General features: G+C 41.5%; 2 protein-coding genes across 3 annotated transcripts; one reads left to right on the plus strand and one right to left on the minus strand.

Moving 5' to 3' along the window:
* Positions 1-23: 23 nt before the first annotated feature.
* Positions 24-1,399, minus strand: TEX38 (testis expressed 38). The gene is made up of 2 exons (XM_077336323.1): positions 1,253-1,399; positions 24-603 (listed from the first exon to the last, which is right to left on the minus strand). Exons 1-2 carry the CDS (start codon positions 1,269-1,271, stop codon positions 101-103), a joined length of 522 nt encoding a protein of 173 aa, XP_077192438.1. The 5' UTR covers positions 1,272-1,399; the 3' UTR covers positions 24-100.
* Positions 1,400-3,305: 1,906 nt separating this feature from the next.
* ATPAF1 (ATP synthase mitochondrial F1 complex assembly factor 1) lies at positions 3,306-18,002 on the plus strand. Of its 2 annotated transcripts, XM_077333843.1 has the most exons (9): positions 3,306-3,784; positions 4,787-4,895; positions 8,937-8,987; positions 9,797-9,859; positions 11,158-11,208; positions 12,027-12,074; positions 12,316-12,411; positions 15,322-15,429; positions 16,211-18,002. In XM_077333843.1, exons 1-9 carry the CDS (start codon positions 3,321-3,323, stop codon positions 16,409-16,411), a joined length of 1,191 nt encoding a protein of 396 aa, XP_077189958.1. In that variant the 5' UTR covers positions 3,306-3,320; the 3' UTR covers positions 16,412-18,002. The 2 variants fall into 2 exon arrangements, with proteins under 2 accessions (XP_077189958.1, XP_077189959.1); XM_077333844.1 differs by lacking the exon at positions 4,787-4,895 and having other exon boundaries at positions 3,667-3,784.
* Positions 18,003-18,776: the final 774 nt, after the last annotated feature.

The raw sequence follows: 18,776 nt of genomic DNA on the forward strand, positions 1-18,776 counted from the left end.
CACAATACTGAATTTCGCAAGCATTCTGAAGCCAATCTTTAATTGAGGTGCTTATTAATGCAGAATTGCTCTATTGCAGGGCTGTCTGCTAAATTGGCTGTTAAGCAGATATGTTGCTACCAACATGGTGTGACTCATTTTTCAGCATATTAAATTTCAAGGGTGAGTTGAATGGAGTGCTTGTGGCTGGAATATTAGAGCAAGGATAGGAGGCTGAATGCTCAAGCAGTGGTGGCAAGTGAGCAAGAGCACTGGCACAAGACACTTCATGAAATACTGGTTTGTATGGATCTGCATCTGGAAGGGAAAGAAAGGAATCACACGTAGTATCTTTAGTAGCCTCACTGAAGAAGTGGCTTGCTCCTTGCTTTGAAATGTTTTTAGATTCTGGAATAGACACTTCTGTTTTGATTCCAGGGTGAGCGTCATTGTCAGCCCAGGAAGCCAATGTGCGGTGGAAAAACCATTCTGTTTTCATCCGCTCCACCCATGCTTTTGCACGGCGTTCTCTTTGGATTCCTTTCCTCCAATGAAGGACTAACATACAACTAAATACCAGGATGCAACAAAAAGCTAAGCCTCCAAAATAGATAGGCAGCAAACCTGCAATCAAGAACAGATTGTAAGAGTATTAATTAATTAGGGATGCAAACTGTAGTGAAGCAGGATTGTTCTGTAGAACATAATTGTAAGCATGTGCCTAATATATTAATAATAACATTCCAAGGTACTTTTGTAAGGTAATGTTTAAAAAGAGCCTTTTGTGGCGCAGAGTAGTAATGCAGCAGACATGCAGTCTGAAAGCTCTGCCCATGAGGTTGGGAGTTCAATCCCAGCAGCAGACTCAAGGTTGACTCAGCCTTCCATCCTTCCGAGGTCGGTAAAATGAGTACCCAGCTTGCGGGGGGGGGGGTAAACGGTAATGACTGGGGAAGGCACTGGCAAACCACCCTGTATTGAGTCTGCCATGAAAACGCTGGAGGGCGTCACCCCAAGGGTCAGACATGACTCGGTGCTTGCATAGGGGATACCTTTACCTTAATGTTAAAAACTTGCCTGCTTTGTCACTTATACAAGTATGGTGTCTCTTTATAACACATTTCCATTGGGCGCTAGTCACACCATGCCATCCTCACATACTCTTCAACTAAGTAATTCCTATATCCACTTACTATAATAATACTATAATCAGTATCTAACATCACTCTTACAGTAACATCAATAATTTAGAAAGTGAGTTTATGCTACTTACCATTTGATATAAGCATCATTCATGCCCTAAAAGCGTTTGGAATGTGCCAAATCTCTCTCTCTTTGGGTGTTTTTATGTTTTCTGTCCTAGGGACAGAAAGTCAACTGAGATCTGGAAAACCAGAACACTGAAGTTATGTCATTGGAACAGAATGACCAAAAGGTCAACATTCTAAAGCTACCAATGAAACAATGGAGTTCCTAGAGTTACTGTACAGAGGTTTCTCAAGGCTAGATAATCTAATCTGTATATTATGCAACTAGTTTCCTAACTTTCCAAATCAAGTATATTCATTGTTGTGTAATCTAGCAATCCCCAACCTGTGGGCCGCGGACCACATGTGGTCCTTCGATTAATTGGAGGTGGGCCCCAAAGGACGCCTTTCCCCCCTGCCCCCGGCCCTTTACAACACACTTTGGGTGTCATTGTCTCCCATCACTCCCAGATGGGACTATTTCGTTGCAGAGAAACAAGCTCAGGGTTCCCATTGATTTGTCATTGTCATGAGTTAAAATTTTCATTAAAATAAAATGTTCCTTATGTTCATTGTTGTGGCGTGTCTGTATCTTATTTTGAAGGGATGTTTAAACATTACCATAGCGATCAGAGAGCGTTAGGGCAGTGGTTGAGAGTACAGGAGTAAACTACCCCCCCCCCTCCAACGAGCCTCAGTAAAAGGCGTTGAGTGGTCCCCGGTGATAAAAAGGTTGGGGACCACTGGTGTAATCTACCAGTTGCTTCACACCTGTTAACTACCATAAAAATACTGTAGACAAGATATAGAACAAAGTTCGAGTCGAGTAGAATCTATAAGAGCAAAGAAGTTTTATTCAAAAGATAAGTTTTTGTGTTTATCTTTGTTCATGCCAAAATTCGCTCAGGCTATCATCTGAGACAATAGCAAGGTTTTTCTGGGAGACAGAAATAGAAATTATTGCAGTATAAGATCAAGAAACCGTAACAATTAATAGTTGTGGTTTTAAAAATTGTAGAACTGTTTTCCATGCCCGGGGTTATACTTATATTTATGCAGACTGGCCTGCCTAAGAGAAGTTTATCAGGTGTTGAAGAAATGAGTTTCTTCAAAAGAGAGATCATAATATATAGTAATAGCCAAATAGCCAAGGAAGTCATTTGTGGTGAAATCCCTATTATAGGCTGATTAATTTTGGGGGGCTTTCTGACCAAATTCCCAGCTTAATTTTTAAAAAGCATGCCTCTGAGTTGCCTAGGTTGGGAGCTAAGAGGGCTAATTATGAATACTGTTTTCAGCTTAATAGATGTAATGGAAACAAACCCATTGTACCTTGCTTTAGTTCTATGACGTAAGTCATGGTCATGCTTTGCAGGCCATGCAGAACCAATTGTTTGTTTATGTGTTTTTAATTGAATTACCTTATAATTTAAACTAAATTAAAGTCTATTTTTAAATGTTTGGTGCTTCGTGGAACCTGATCAATTAGAAAGGCAACAAAAGGATATTTTAAATAATTTTTTGTATTTTGTGATTCTTAGACTTTAAATAGCTTCAAAAAGTCAGAAAGTTTAGGGGAAAACATCTCATGCCCTCTTGTGAATTTCCAAAGTACCATGCTCCTCCCCCCCCAGTATATACAGTAATGAACTTACTCTCTTCAAATGAGTAGCCCTATTGGTCTGAAGTAGCACAACAAAATCAGAGTCCAGTAGCACCTTGAAGACCAACAAAGATTTATACAAGGCGTGAGCTTTCGAGTGCAAGCACTCTTCCTCTCACTATGAACTGATATATTCTGAGGAAGAGTGCTTGCACTCGAAAGCTCACGCCTTGAATAAATCTTTGTTGGTCTTCAAGGTGCTACTGGACTCTGATTTTACTCTCTTCAAACACACAAATGGGCAGAATTTCTCAATCCCTTTCCCACCTCTTTCTATAAGAACAGCAGAAAAAGAATCTTTATATTTTTCTAAACTGGGAAAGTAAACATTGCGTGCCAGGCAGCGAAAAGGAACAAAACTGGCAGCACTAACGAGTGGAGGGAGGATAGGGGGAGGATTCGTGGCTCAGCTGGAAGCGCATCTGCTTTGCATGCCGCTTTCACGTGCAGCCCCCAATCTCTCTCGACACAAGCGTCCGGTGCTGGCTGATGCGAGAGACCTCAGCCCAAGCTGCACGCCTGACCTCCCTCCCTCCCTCCGTCCGAGCGGCATGCCAGCCAGCCGCGCCCAGTTCCGCTTGCGTCTCTTCGGCGGAACCTTCGTGCCGGGCTGCGAGGGCAGGCCGGTTGGGGTTGCGCGTTGCTCGGGGAGTCTGCGGGCGGCCAGGGAAGGTATGGCAGCTGGGCACGTACAGCAGCTGTGGGGAGCGGCGGCGCTGGGCCTTTCCCGAGGAGTCTGGGTGGGCCGCTTTACCGCCCTTCGGCCTCTCGGCATGCTGCTGCCCCCGCAGCCTCGGCCGCTGGTGATGTGCGTCCGGGGAGTGGGAGGCGACGGCGCTCTGGACGAGAACCCCTTCTACGCCAAATACCAACGCAAGATCCAAGAGCTGCGCAAGTAAGGGGGGGAGGGGACGGGGGGTGGGAAAGAGCGTGTGAGGGAAATAATCCTGGCGCACGAAGGCGGTTTCGGAGAGGCTGAAGCCTGGCAGGAGTCCTGCAGCCCCCTGCTTAGCCCTGCCCTTTTCTCCTTCAGGCCTTTTGCTCCACCTGTTCCGTGAAGTCAGCGGAGATGATCCTACAGCCGTTTTTCAGCCCTCCTCGTCCTACTTTGGAAGGCTGTAACTCTGCTGAGGATTGCACGGTGCCTCTGGTGCTGCAGAAATAGGCAGGAGTGTGGTGGCACCTTAAAGGTTATATTATAATGCATTGGATGAGATCCCAAACTGTGGTTCTCCAGATGCCCATGGACTACAGTTCTCATGAGCCCCTGCCAACAGTATGCTGGTGGGAGCACATGGGAATTGTAGTCCATGGACATCTGGAGAACCACAGTTTGGCCACCCCTGACTAGCCATCGAAAGATTGCGTCAAAATACATTTATTTATTTATTATATTTATATACCACCCTCCACAAAGGCTCAGGGCGGTTTACATAGGAACATCCATGAGTCTTTAAAGTGCCATAACATTCCTTTCTGGGAACTTGAAAAGTGGTGTGAGCATTGTGCTAGTTTTATTATTCTGTATTGTGGATTAGTTTGGAATTAATTTCTGAACAACTGTTTTTGGAAAAGCGGAATATGAGAAAAAGAAATACTTGTTGGTTGCTGATTTTTGGCACCATTGATTTTGGATGTTTGCCTCAACTAAGAGTGTTGTGGATTGCAGTTTTGTTTGTATAGCAGTTCTTCCTTGGGTGTTTTTCGGCTGTGAAGGTTGCTGGGTAAACAAGGACAAGTCATTCCCCCTTGTCTTAATTCTCTTTCCAGGATTAATTGTGGAAATAAATTGTCATGAGGAGTGGTTCACTCTGAGCTTTTAGGAGAGGATGGGAATAAAATGTAAATTAATAACAGTGGCTTTTAGTAGTGATAAACAGTTCTAATTTTGATTCAGATCTAATCCTGATATTTTTGCAACTCGAATGGAGACAAGGAGTGATGAGAAAACACAGCCAGTGGGACACTCAAAGCAAGCAGAATTTGTCAGATTCATGGAGGAAAAGGCAAGGCTGATTTTCAAAATTAACTCACCTGGTATTTAATTAACAATGGGAAGCCTGGATTAGAAAATGCCTGCTATGTTCCGAAACTTCTGAATGTGGTGTTTAATTTAGTGTTGTTGTTTTTGTGGGGTGGTTGTTTTGTTTTGTTTGCAACTTTGTGGGGATGAATTCTTAATAAGTGGCATTTCAAAAAATGCAATGCTAAATTATGGATGTAAAGCATGAAATGTTTTACTGAGTCAGTGATAAAAGATTGGTTTACTGTTTATGTAATGTAAAACTTTACTCAGTTTCCAAGGCCTGTTCAATTTTGAACAATTGGTGCTTGTAGAACGTATGTTTTCCAATGCTAGCTTTTCTGTTAATCATCTGCATATAAGCCCGTTAGTGGAACATTTTAATGTGTTAATTCTTTTTAACTGAATAAGAGCAGAATCAAGAATATAGTTGTTCCAAAAGATATTATTTTACAGTGAGAACCAATCATCAAGGAAAGTTCTGTTTATTTCTTTTATTTAAAATATATATCCTGCTATATCTACTTAATTGTGAGGTGGCTAACAGTGTACCAACAGGTTGCAAGGATGCTAAAAACAACAGTCCATTAGAAATATAAAAATGCATAAATTAAAAATGTAGCCAAATCTGTCAAAAGAGTTTAGGTAAAGGTAAAGGTATCCCCTGTGCAAGCACTGGGTCATGTCTGACCCTTGGGGTGACACCCTCGAGCGTTTTCATGGCAGACTCAATACGGGGTGGTTTGCCAGTGCCTTCCCCAGTCATGACTGTTTACCCCCCCAGCAAGCTGAGTACTCATTTTACCGACCTCGGAAGGATGGAATACTGAGTCAACCTTGAGCTGGCTGCTGGGATTGAACTCCCAGCCTCATGGGCAGAGCTTTCAGACTGCATGTCTGCTGCCTTACCACTCTGCACCACAAGAGGCTCTCAAAAGAATTTACCTCCCTTCAAATGGCCCCTGAAATAAACCCATTGTACACACCTTCCTAAATATAGGAAGTGAAGGTTCTTCTTGAATATACTCAGCCGTTCCAGAGGTTTGGACCACCAAGAAAGGATATCTGTTGTTGTAGGTGGATTCTTTTAGGACTGTCTGTATAAACTTAAGGCTGTTTGAGGAGCATAATTAGCATGTAGAAGTATAATGCCAGTTGCAGTATAATGCTTCTTGCAGCAAGAAGGCCCTAGGCTGTAATGGGCTTACAAGGTACACTTTGAATTGTACAATGGATTGGGCCTGGAAACAAGTGCAATTAATATTTTGTTTTTATTTATTTACTGTATTTATATCCTGCATTTCTTCCCCAATGGGGCCCCAGAACATCTCATGTTAGTAATCTCATTGTATCCTCACATACACCCCTTCCTAAATAGAGCAAGTTAAGCTTCACTATTCAGCCATTCCAGAGGTTTGGACCACCATGATGGTCTCAAAAAGAAAATCTGACCAATCATCTTAAACCATTCTACTATTTTTATTTCCTAGATACTGGTGGGAAAACTATAGTGTAAAGTGGTTCTCCTGAGGGTTTTCCCTTGTTTTAGGGTCCTGGCCTGGATAGGGCAGGCAATCCCAATCCTGTCAGATCTCAGAAACTAAGTAGAGCCAACTCTGGTTGACATCCCTTGCTTGGCTGCCAGACAATCCTTGGAACTTCTAACTATACTACACCCAAAATCCTATAGATACATTCCCCTTTTAAACTCTTTCATCTGGTTTTATATCACCAGGAAAGTTGTATTTCACATCGATAGCCCTTCTATTTTCAGCTCTAAGTGCTCTCCCTGTGACTTTCACAGGAACTGTCAGTGTCCTGTAGTCCAGCTTCCTGAGGCAATCAGTGCAATTGCTGATATAGTGACCTTTGAAAGTAAAGCATATCCAGGGGATCTTTTCTTGCATTTTAAATTTTATATTAATGGATGATGATGTTTGTTGTGAAGTTAATAATCGTATAAGTTAGCCTTCACTGCAGGGCTATAAAGAACAATTCCTTTCCCTACGTAGCCACAATAGACATATTACCCACATCCTTGTACCATGTAGTAGAAGAATAAGTCACAGCAGGCAGAGAAGCTTCTGTTTGTTCTCTCTAAAATTCTGCACATCAGCTAGGCACTTGAAGTTTGAAGAACAAGTATGGTTCCTCATTCATCAACACTCAGGAATCTCATAACAAGGAAGACAGGATCCTTAAGCAGGCATGTGTTTTATAAAGAAAACTCAAATCATTTTTGTTTAATCCTGACAAAGACTTTAAGGTTCATTCTACATATTCCTTCTCTCCTGGCAGATGCTGTAAATAATACTGGTGTCTGTGGATCCTTAAGATTCTAGGCAGATTACAAAATTACAAAAACAATATAATAGATACATAAGTAGAATATATCCAAGTATGGTATATCCAATAAACAATGCGATAAAACTGGGTTAATCAATCACAGAATGATGGAATAAATATAATACATCCAGTAACAAGGCAGTATGAAGGGGATGAAAAAGAAAAAAAGTGCCTGAATTTTTCACAGACAATTAAGATTACAAGCCTTGAAATCTTTATGCAGAGTGCTGTCTTGCATTCCCATTTTGCTGCATTTCTGCACTCTTTTTCTCCCAAGGCCTACATGATGTTTTGCCCAAGGAAGAAGAGAAGAGAAACTGACAATGGCAAAAACTTTATTCCAGCAATGTATTTCAAAATCAAGTCAAAAGGTGGATTGCTTGTTTTGCCAGTCCTTGCTGGGGGGTAAACGGTAATGACTGGGGAAGGGAATGGCAAACCACCCCGTATTGAGTCTGCCATGAAAACGCTGGAGGGCGTCACCCCAAGTGTCAGGCATGACCCAGTGCTTGCACAGGGGATACCTTTACCTTTAATCCCCACTAGATTCCTATGGTATTTCTGAAAGTGAAAAACCTTTTTGTTGAAGTAATATGCTTATAGTTGTTTGGGATTTTGCTTGAAAAATTCTGACTTGAAAAGAAATTTCCTTACAAATATAATAGAAGTTGGTTCTTCTATGCTGCTTTTCTCTACCTTCAAGTGGCTTACAATTGCCTTCCCTTTCCTCTCCCCATAACAGACACCCTGTGAGGCAGGTGAGGCTGAGAGAGCCCTGATATTCCTGCTCGGTCAGAACAGCTTTATCAGTGCTGTGGGGATCCCAAGGTCACCCAGCTGGTTGCGTGTGGGGGAGCATTGCAGCTTTCTGAGATGACTTTTCCCAGAATGTGCATAATGCATATGGTGACATTTTATTGAGGGAAGGCAGATACTTATTTATGAGTAGGTGGAGATCTGAAGATGTGTAGAAGTTCCTTGTCTCTGGCAACAGGAAGACAGAGATGTTTGAATACAGGGAGCTGCTTCTGGTCATAAGACTGACATTTTCTAAAGTTCTTAGTCTCATGTTTGCTGATCATAGTGCTAAAGAAGCCAGGATAATTCAAGTCAAGGGATGGGAAGCAATATAAGAAGAAGAGTTGGTTCTTATATGCCACTTTACCAGAAGGTGTCTCAAAGCAGCTTACAATTGCCTTTCCTTTCCTCTTCCCACAACAGGCACCCTGTGAGGCAGGTGAGGCTGAGAGAGCTCTGATATTACTGCTCAGTCAGAACAGCTTTATCAGTGCTGTGAGGATCCCAAGGGCACCCAGCTGATTGCATGTGGGGGAGCACAAAATCAAACAGTCCTAACCACTACATCAAGTCACTGAAGTAGTTTCTCAAAAATGAGCAATCAAACTGGGGACTCATTTTGACTTGATTTTGAAATACATTGCTGAAATAAGGGTTTTGCCATCATCAGCTTCACGTCTTCCTTGGATTTCTAACTGATGGTTCATTCTTCACTTCGACTTCAGACCTCATGATGTTTTGCCCAAGCTGTAGCAGAATACTATGATTTTATAGCAAGAATATATGTGCAGCATCTTGACAGCTGAGCTATTTTGTCATCAAGTAGGTTGTAATGGCATGTAATAGCAATTTTAAAGCTGTTGTTAATGTTCATTTTTAGGCAAATGCCTTGGGCAATAAAGCATCAAAACCAGGATTCATGAAAAATAAGGTAAGTTTAATATTTTCAATTAAACAGGTGGGTTTTAAGCTTGCTATTATTTATGATGTTTTGCTCCTGGTACAGTATATCTCTGTGTGGTAGAGCTCCCAAGTTTCAGTTCAGGCATTGACATCTGTGTGTCTTTTGAATGTGCTTGTTTTGCAATCAGACATGGATTGACTGAAGAAGACCATACAACTTAGTCTACTGGAGGGGTGGCCAGACTGTGGTTCTATGGACTACAGTTACCATGGACTACAGTTACCATGAGGCCCTGCCATAGTTTGGCCTCCGCTGGTCTACTGCATCCCATGATCAGTCACAGTTCGAACTCTATGTCCTCTCTGCCTGCCTGCCCTTCTGTCTCAATATATCTTATGCTGCTTCACTGCATTGTTCCTCCTATTATTGAAACTGGCTTTGCTTAATTGAATTTGCTTATTTTACTTCATTTATGGCTCAACTTTTCCCTCCACTGGGGACCCAAAGCAATCTACATAATTCTTTCCTCCATTTTATCCACTCAGTAAACCCTGTGGCGTAGGCTAGATTGATTGTTTGTGTGATTGTCCTAAAATCACCCAGCAAGTCTCCATGGCAAAGGAAGGATTTGAAACTGGGTCTCCTAAATCCTGGTTTGACCACTGTACCGTGCTTATTTTAAAATCACTAATTAAATGATTGCCAAACTAGTACTATTGTGCCTTTGTGAATCTTGTGTGTTGTAGCTCACAGGTCTAGAGGTGTATGAAGAAGAATGCAACCTTCTGATTTCTCTAAACTAGCAAGGAGCTTTATTGTTGTGATTTTTGTTGCAGACGCTTGACTCTATACTTAATGTTGATATGGTGAAACAGAAGAAACCTGAAGAAATAAAACAGGTAACCCCACCAAAATGATAGAAATGTATTTTGATTCGACACTTTTGTAATTCCTTTACTGCATAGAACTTTTCATTGTGACCTTGTGAAAGCCAATCTAAGCAGAGGGCATAGTGTTCATAACTTAACACGCAGTGTTGCTTCAGCCAAGCCCAGTTTGAGGATTTTTAGAACCTGTAGCCCCCAGATCCAGTTTAAGGATTCATAAAGGCCTAGCAGAATACAACTGGCTCTGTTACTTGTGCTGCACAAGTAACTATGTCCCCCCCCCCCCCAAGGGATAGTTGGAACTTTGGAAGCAACTGACAGCTTCACTTTGCTGAAAACATTTTTCAAACCTTGGTGGGACATGCAAGTGCAATGGGACCTTCCAGCGCAGGCTGGAAGTTAGTGAGAGTGCCAGTGGGCAGCTGGGGGCCAAGTAGGCTACATCCTGTATAGTTCAGGTGTTAGGGTTGCGGCTACCAAGTTACATGGCTATGGCACCTGGCCACAGTAATTCGTGGGGGGGGGGGGGAGAAGGCATTGTGTGGGGCCCCGGGCGCCATGGGGCTTACAGCGTGTCCTACATAGATAAAACCACTATTGACTTCAGTCATTACTGTATCTTAGGTAAAGAGATTTTCTGTGCAGATCCATATGCTGACTGTTATGCATGAAGTATGGTGTAACGGTATTCTCATGTTACAAGACAAGGCAGATGCTCTGCCAGTTCACTTGTCCAGTCGGCATACTTGCAGTCTGAAGCTACATTTGTGCCTCACTCCATGTAACTTGGTTAGCTACAGAGTTACCGTGTAACCAACAGCAATGTGTGAAGTAACGCTGAGCTCTTCTGAGTGATTAGCACGAGGCGCTCATCAGACTGAAGGATGCTTCAGTCAAGGCTTGGCTTAAGTTTGGAATGCCTCCCCCTTGAGGTTTTCTTTCTACCCAGGCTTTTAATGAAGGGGTTTTATGTTTTCAGGTGTTTATGGTCTGAATTCTATTTTATGGATGTCTGTTGATGTTACATCCCTGGCTTGTTTTACCTTTATGGTGATCTTTTGTGATGCTTTATTATTTTGTTGGCTGTATTGGTATTATTTATAAGCCAACACCAACAAGTTTCTAGAGATATGTTTTATAAATTCAGGGAACAAATAAGTAAGCTTTCCTGTAGCAAAATCATTTGGTGTTTTCCAAACATACATGTGGTGTGGAGTCCATTTGAGTATGATGATTATTGCATTCATCTGCAGTTACCGTTGTGTTCCATGATGGTCTCTGAAGTTAATGGAGTCCTTTCTTTCATACAGATATGGAAACAATATTTTTCTGGAGAAGACACTGTTTATGCTGTTATTCCTGTAAGTGTGTGAGAATGTCTGAGATCAGGCTTGAAAGATCTGCTGAGTGGGCTTACTTTTGCTAGGGTGCATTTGTTAGAATGGCTAAATTGAGGGTATTTTTAAAACTAGTCACCTAGCAAACACAATGAAACTGGTAATTGAGGTGATCTGAATTGAGAGGTATAGACAAAATTCTTAATGTAATGCCTTAGTGTTGTACCCTAGTGTTGAATTTGGTGACAGAAGCTGTTCATGAGTAAAGGTTCTCCATTTGGTGAAACTGAAGGACCTGGTCTAAAAATGCTTGTGTGTGTGTGTACTGGCCTCTTCAATAAATTAAATAACATTATTGTGAAATATAATTTGGGCCAGGGTATGACTATATAGCACAGTATTTGTTTCTTTATAACGTTTGAGCCACTTTTCTATCTTATATGAACTTAAGGCAGCTTACAGTGTAAATAATAAGAAAACACAATCAAAATATAAAATGCATAAAAACAATAGTTAAAATCTATAATTTAAAACTGCTGATAGGCTGAAGAATTAATGAAATCCATGTCTTCAGCTGCCTCCTAAAGATTGGGAATGAGGGGGTGGGAGTGAGCGGGCTCCCCTCTCTGGGGAGATTGTTCCATAATGATGGGACTGCCACTGAAAAGGCCCCCTCTTGTGTACCCACCAGACAAGACATTAGACTTGTTACTGTTTTTAGTATATTATTGATAATGTAAGCAATATAGGAAAGGCCAAATGTAAATGTTTTCTATAAACCATGACACTGCCCAGTATTTTACTGTGTTTATTTTGTTGTTGTTTTTCTTTCCTTTCTGAAGGGGAAGACCTTTGATTTGATGTGGAAGCGAGCTCAGCACTGCCCATCTGTAAGTCTGGCATGTGTTTCTAAATAAACGTTTTCTGTCCAATTCTTGCAGCATATGTTCTGTTTCTTGCACAGGCACCTTCCAAATGAAAATAACCCATTTTTGTAATGTCTCTCTCCCCTCCCCCACATTTTGGCATAGCAGGACCCAAAAGCCTTGCCTGATTTCTATTTTTCTTATTTCATCCCCAAATGAACCTGGTTAATTAATAAATCCTTTGTCTCTCCCTCTCACCCACCAGTTTCTGTTTGCATTGCCAAGGAAGGAAGGCTATGAGTTTTTCGTGGGTCAGTGGTCAGGAGCAGAACTGCATTTCACTTCTCTCATAAACATTCAGGTACATGATTTTCTTTGGAAATAGATTACCAGTGGTTGGTTTAAGATTTTATTTATATACCACCCTCCCCGAAGGCTCAGGTCGGTTTACATGAAACGGGAACGATACAATGAACTCCATTTATAGTAATGTGGTAACAACAGTATAACAAGATAATGATCATTTCCCTTCTTGTGTGAATTAGGCCACAGACACCGAAATATTTATTGAGATCTTCCTGCACTTTCCAGACGCACGGGACTGATGCTGGTCTGCCTGTCTGTGTCCCAGAATACAAATAGTTGCTGGTAAGGGCTGGTCATAGCCCAGGAGGGAAACACCTGCACCACTCCCTCCCAACTCCAGGCAAAAATGGCTTCTTTGAAGGCTGGACTCTGAGGCATTGTACGATTTTGAAGTTCCACCTCCAAACTTCCAGGAATATTTCCAACCCAGGGGTAGCCAACCTACAGGTGGGGCCTGGAGAGCTCCTGGAATTACAACTCACCTGCAGAGTATAAATATCAGCTCCCCAGGAAGAAAGGGCTACTTTGGACAGGGTTGTGGTAGAGAAGAAACATTTAAGGCCTCCCACACAGGTTGTTGTTGAAATGAAAGACTTGAGGCCTACTGCACAGGGTTGTTGTGCAGATGAAACATGAGACAAAAGAACCATTTTTGTCTGCAGAATAACGCTGTGCAGTGGACTCAAATCTGCAGAGAGTTGCAAAGAAGAAATATACATGGCTTAGCTGTGTCTAGCCACCGGCCAGAGCAGTATTGTAAGTGAGAAGGAGCTTTTTTGTGGCCTCCCTGTCAGCCAGCTGTTTGGCAGAAGGGGAAAGTCTCCCACCCTCAAAAGGAATACCCTCCGGCTCCCCTGCGTTGCTCTTGGGAAGGCCTCCCTCCCCTCAGTCAGGCTCCTTCCCAGCAGGCCTGAAAGGAGGGGGAGGGAGGGAGCACACTCACCAGCCTCCTGGCAGCTCTGTCAGGGTTTTGAGGCAATTTACAGTTGGACATGACAGTTAGGACAGCTTTGGGGTGAAAAGGGCTGGCGCAGCCTGTCCAAGCCTCTTTTCTCATCCCCCTTGGCAGCCCTACTGACCTCCTCTCCCTGTGGTGGTCAGGAGCAGACTGGCAGCCATGTCTCCAGATTGCCCTGGAACTCTGGTCTGTCCTGGTGAGGGACTTGTCAGTCTGGGGCCAAGGGGCCAATCCAGGAGTTTTGATCACAGACAGAGCCCATCCCAACACCTCTTACTGTTTTATTGAGAGGGAACAGATATTTCCATATATATCAGGCCACTCACCTGTGTGTTGTTTTTCCACTGGACTCATGAAACTATCAGACCTCCCTGCTAGTTAGAGAGTCCATTCCCCAAAATGGTTGACTGTTCATACCCTATAATTGTTGCCTTAGTTGGGAAGCTACTGTGTTAAGTTTTCCAGATACATAACCTAATCTGGATAGTGTAGTAATACGGAAAACTGCAGGGGTTTAAGTTGGAGAACAGGCGCTGTTCTCTGCTGCATCACCACAGTGCTCTGATGAAACCTCACTAGTTCTGTAAACTGAAGATACTGATTTGTCCTTTAGTATTTCCTCAAGTGGGCATCTTTGTTTACATTTTTGACTTTGTTGCTGATGGTGATGGGCTTTCTTGACTTCTCTTTACCTACATATACTTCATGATCCAATTATTTATTGACTGTTTATAGCCTTTCTTATTGAGACTCCAGGTGGATTATGCAGCGTGAAACCATGCATGTCATGAGGGATTTAATGAGCAATTTTAAATCTGTTTAATTTTGTGAGGCTGATAGTTGGGAGGACTGTGTTATTTCCTGGTGAAGGTTTGATTTGTTCCCCTATAAACAATTTGGATGTATTAGATACAGTATTATTCCAGCCATTCTTAGATAAAGCAAATACAAACTATGTAATATAAAACATTTAAAAATAATATTAAAATTCTTGGTCCTCTGTCAGATAAAGCATAGGGGAAGAATCACTACAGAAGGTAGCATTTATTTGCTTCCATTATATAATTTCTGTAGTCTAATGGCCGTTGAGCAAAACTTAGTTCTCTGCTTACATACAGCAATACTTTGGACACATCATGTGATCAGACTCATTAGAAAAAACATTAATGCTCGGCATGGTCAGTGGTAAAAGGAAACGTAGTTGCCAAAGGATCTGCTGGCTCAAAACGATACAGGGATGACCATGAACAAACTGAAAGAAATGGTCATTGACAGAGACAAATGGAGAAAACTTTCCTATAGAATCACCAAGGGTCAGACACGACTTAACAGATATCATCATCATCATCATATAGTGATATTCCCTTCTCATAAGAGAAACTTAATTTTTCCTTGGTCAGTAATGCCCAATGTCTCCTTGAACAGACAATATAATTTTAGAATGGAATGTTGCATAAAATGAATATCTAAAGAGGACTTGCTGCAGTGACTCCAAATCTCCCGGCCTACATGGGCATAACCTCTCAGTTCTTGGGATTCCCCAACAAACAAACACTTTAACGTTACCTGTCTAGTGAAAACAAATTGTCCTAAACATTTCACATGGGTAAAGTGAAGCAGCTCAGATATTCTTCCTGTTGGTTCCACATTATTGTCTGAAGTTATTGTTCTGTAAGTGCATTTATATTCTAACCTGCATATTATTTTGCATCCAGGCACAGGATTCCACTGGGATTTTCTCAGTTTATCTCTTATGAGTACTTTTTTGTGGGGGGGGGAATTCTGTGGTGCATAAACTGCAATCTTGAAATGACTGGCTTCTTTATTAATACTTCTCTCTTGATCTTCTTTAGAGGGCTATATTATTTACCTATAGGACTGAACTTCTCACTGCATGTGGGGTCTCCCTATGGCCCCAAACACTTAACATCTCTTTATTTTCTGCAGACCCAAGGTGAAGCTGCAACTAGCCAGCTGATCCTATACCATTACCCTGAGCTTCAAGAGGACAAGGGGATTGTACTGATGACAGCAGAGATGGATTCTAATTTCCTGGTAAAGGAAGCTGAGTCTTAAATGCCCCCCCCCAGTAATGCCAATAGGGGGAAAACATTCAGACAAGCTGTTGCAAGTGTTTCATGATCTAATCACACCTGCTTGAAATTGTAGTAATTTCCTGTTCCGAATATTAGTAGAAAGCCAAACTTTTGCTGTTAGTTCTGTTGTTTTATTTGGAGGGGCTTTGGGCTGATCATTTTAACTCCTTTAGCATTCTGATAGTTGAATGAACAAGAAAGGGGCTGTGTTAATTTTCCCATGTGCTCTGCGTTAGCATCACCACACCACTGTTACTTTCCTTGAGATGGACTGAGCAATGGCATCGGAATTCACAACATGCATTTTACTTGTGCATTTTTGCTGTGTCCATTTTTTAGGCTACAACAGTTGTTAGCGATATTGCCATAAGTGTTTCCCTGGCATGGGATCAGAATAATGCCCCAATGAATACGAAACCATTATTTGATATCTTTTAAAATGATCTTAGAGTTCTTTTGTACATGGAGGAGCTTTCAATCTTGAGAGAACAATTCTGTGGAAGTGGTTAATTCAGCCTCATGACTTTGGTACTGAAGGTCTCAGGAAGAGGTCACATTGTAGATGTCTAATCCAGCCTTAACAGAACATGAGCAGGAGAGCTGAAGTGGATCAGTGTCTCAGCTTGAAGTTCTGACTTAATAAAGTTGGTAGATAGGAGATATGATTGGAGGAGGGGGGCTTGAAATGATAACGAAGTGTAATTATTGTGACAACTTGCATGGTGTGTTTACATCCACAGAATGTGCCAGAAGCTCAGTGCCTAGCCAGCCAAGTGCAGCTCTTTTATGCAACAGATCGACAGGAGACCTACAGTTTAGTGGAAACGTTTAACCACCAGCCTGATCAGTTTAAGTACATGTCTGTCATCACTGAGCTTGAGCAGAGCAGGCTTGGGCAAGAACTGAGACCTCAGCAGGACCCATCCATGCCTACTGCTTGAGGAGTGCAGTAGCCTCCAGCAGATGCAAGTGACATTGACATGTGATGATGTCTTGGCACAGGCATTTCTCTGTTGTGAAAAGGCCATCCGTGGAATCTGATGAGGAGAAGAATGTCATCTTTCAAAGTGGGCCACTCAGGCTGTGGGCCCAATGGAGGCACTTAGGAAGCCTTATCTGGCCAACTGTGTACTGCTTCCATAACATATACTGAATGACAGAAGAAATGGAGAAAGAAAAATGCATTCAGCCATTAGCGTATATCGGTATCCACGGTGTGTTTGAGATTGCACAGATCCAATTAATTTCCACTTGTGAAGATTCTAAATATCTCCAGTTCATTTAGCAACAAGAGAGGATGAGCCAAAAGGGACTCCTGTCAATTGAATGAGGTGATGACTTTGTGCTACATTTTATGATTATTATATTTGTATAACATCAATGTATGTGAGGCTTTACAACTTAAGGAAAAGGACAGTTCTATACCCTATATACAAAGTTAAAATTAAGTTTAAAAAATGACAAGGGAGAAGAAACACATGTTTTTGGGAAATGTGAAAAACATCACCAAAATACCAGCCATTTTGCATAATTGAAAACATGAATGGATATTTTGTTTTAAAATTAGAATTTAGTTTAAAAGTTCTGAGTGCCTGCTGAGTATTGTGGCAAACAGATGGTTTCCTTAATAGTGATAGAGAGGGCTTTTAGCCTTTAAAGTGCCTTTATGAGATGCTGTCAAATTGTCATTGAAACAAGAAAGATTTCATAACCTATTCTCAATTCTGAGAACGTTAGAACCCTGCTCATCATTCATTTGTAAAATTAGCTAGACCTCTTCCCTATCCCATTTCTCATTTCCTCAGGCCCAGATTTGCATTTGGGAACCTAAATGAGAGGGGGACAGGCATTAGGTTCAGAAGATTCCAGAAACAGCTCATTCTGGTTGGTATTCTATAAATTAGAGTTTACTTTATGGAGGGGAATCCAAGATTGGTTCCTTTCTCAAGCTACAAAATAGATGCCTGAGATGTCCCTTAGATACATCATAAAAAGCCAATAGCATTAATAAGCTTGCTCTGGTCTAAGATTGAGAGCAGAAAAGGAAATGTTCTTTTGATTTGGGGAATATATATATTTTTAATCAGGTTGTGAGTTTGAGTCATACACAGTGTCCAAGTATTCTTTAGTCTATGTCTGGTGTTCATTCTCCTAAGAAAATCTCAATTACATCTTAAGGATATGTAATTCAAAACATAATACTGTCTTGTACTTTCAAATAACTTGCTTAAACTCATTTTTGTTTCTTTGAAAACCAAAGTATTATGGTATCTTAATGAAAACTAGAAGTGAAAAAAGTAAAAAAAGTAAAAAACAGACCCAATTTAAAGAAATCTCACTTGATTGATTATATATGGTTTAATTAAAATATGCATGTATTTGTGTATGAATAAATACAGTAAATAGGGGGGAATGGTTTGTTTTGAGATGATACACATATGTAGACCCATCAGGCAGTCTCTTTAAAGAGGCATTTCCTTTTGTGTCCATATCAGAGGGAAATAAATCTTTTAAGATGGCACCTGCCACCTACAGCTTTTCCTATTATTTGTTATTAAAAACTACTGAGGCCATCTCTTTAGTTGATCAACAGGTTTCTGATCAATGTAATGTTCATCAACTAAATGTTACAACCTGACGAAAAGAGGGGAAGAGCCTTAAGAACCTTGAATGGACTTCTGCTCATAAACTACATCTTTCGTGCCTCCATTGTCTTGCTGTAATGTTTCTTCCCCTTACAAGGAGCAATGTAGGATGCAATGTAAGGAGTTGTATGTAGGCAAGAACCTGCTGAAATCATGCTCCTCCCCCTTTGTACACCACTCATGTGGGGAATAGCTGTATCTAGGCCAGGCTCGGGCCATCTTCTTGACCAAGGATCTTCAGTCTTTCCAGACTCATAACATACCTTTTAATCTCAGGCAGGAAGTCATTACATTAGTCATGTGAGAAGAAGAGAAGCCAGTGTCTAGATGCTTTAAAAAATCCATTGAGTGATTGCACTTTTGTGTCCCTTTGCTGTTCACTGAACACATGCATAGAACTACAAAAGTTGTGATGATCTGGCAACCTACCCATGTGTTCTAGCAGCAAGTCCTTTCAGAAAACAGCACTAAAATGCAGCTCTGCATGGGCTCATAGTGCAGGAACTGGGGCTCCTCAATCACTCCGCTTACTGCTAAAGACCACTGGTACAACAGAAGAATGATCAGGCAGTCACTGCTATATATATATATATATATGTGTGTGTGTGTGTGTGTGTGTGTGTGTGTGTGTGTGTATATATATAGCTAGCAGTATAGGCTG

Source organism: Paroedura picta, chromosome 4, assembly GCF_049243985.1.
Source record: "Paroedura picta isolate Pp20150507F chromosome 4, Ppicta_v3.0, whole genome shotgun sequence".
Classification (NCBI taxonomy): domain Eukaryota; kingdom Metazoa; phylum Chordata; class Lepidosauria; order Squamata; family Gekkonidae; genus Paroedura; species Paroedura picta.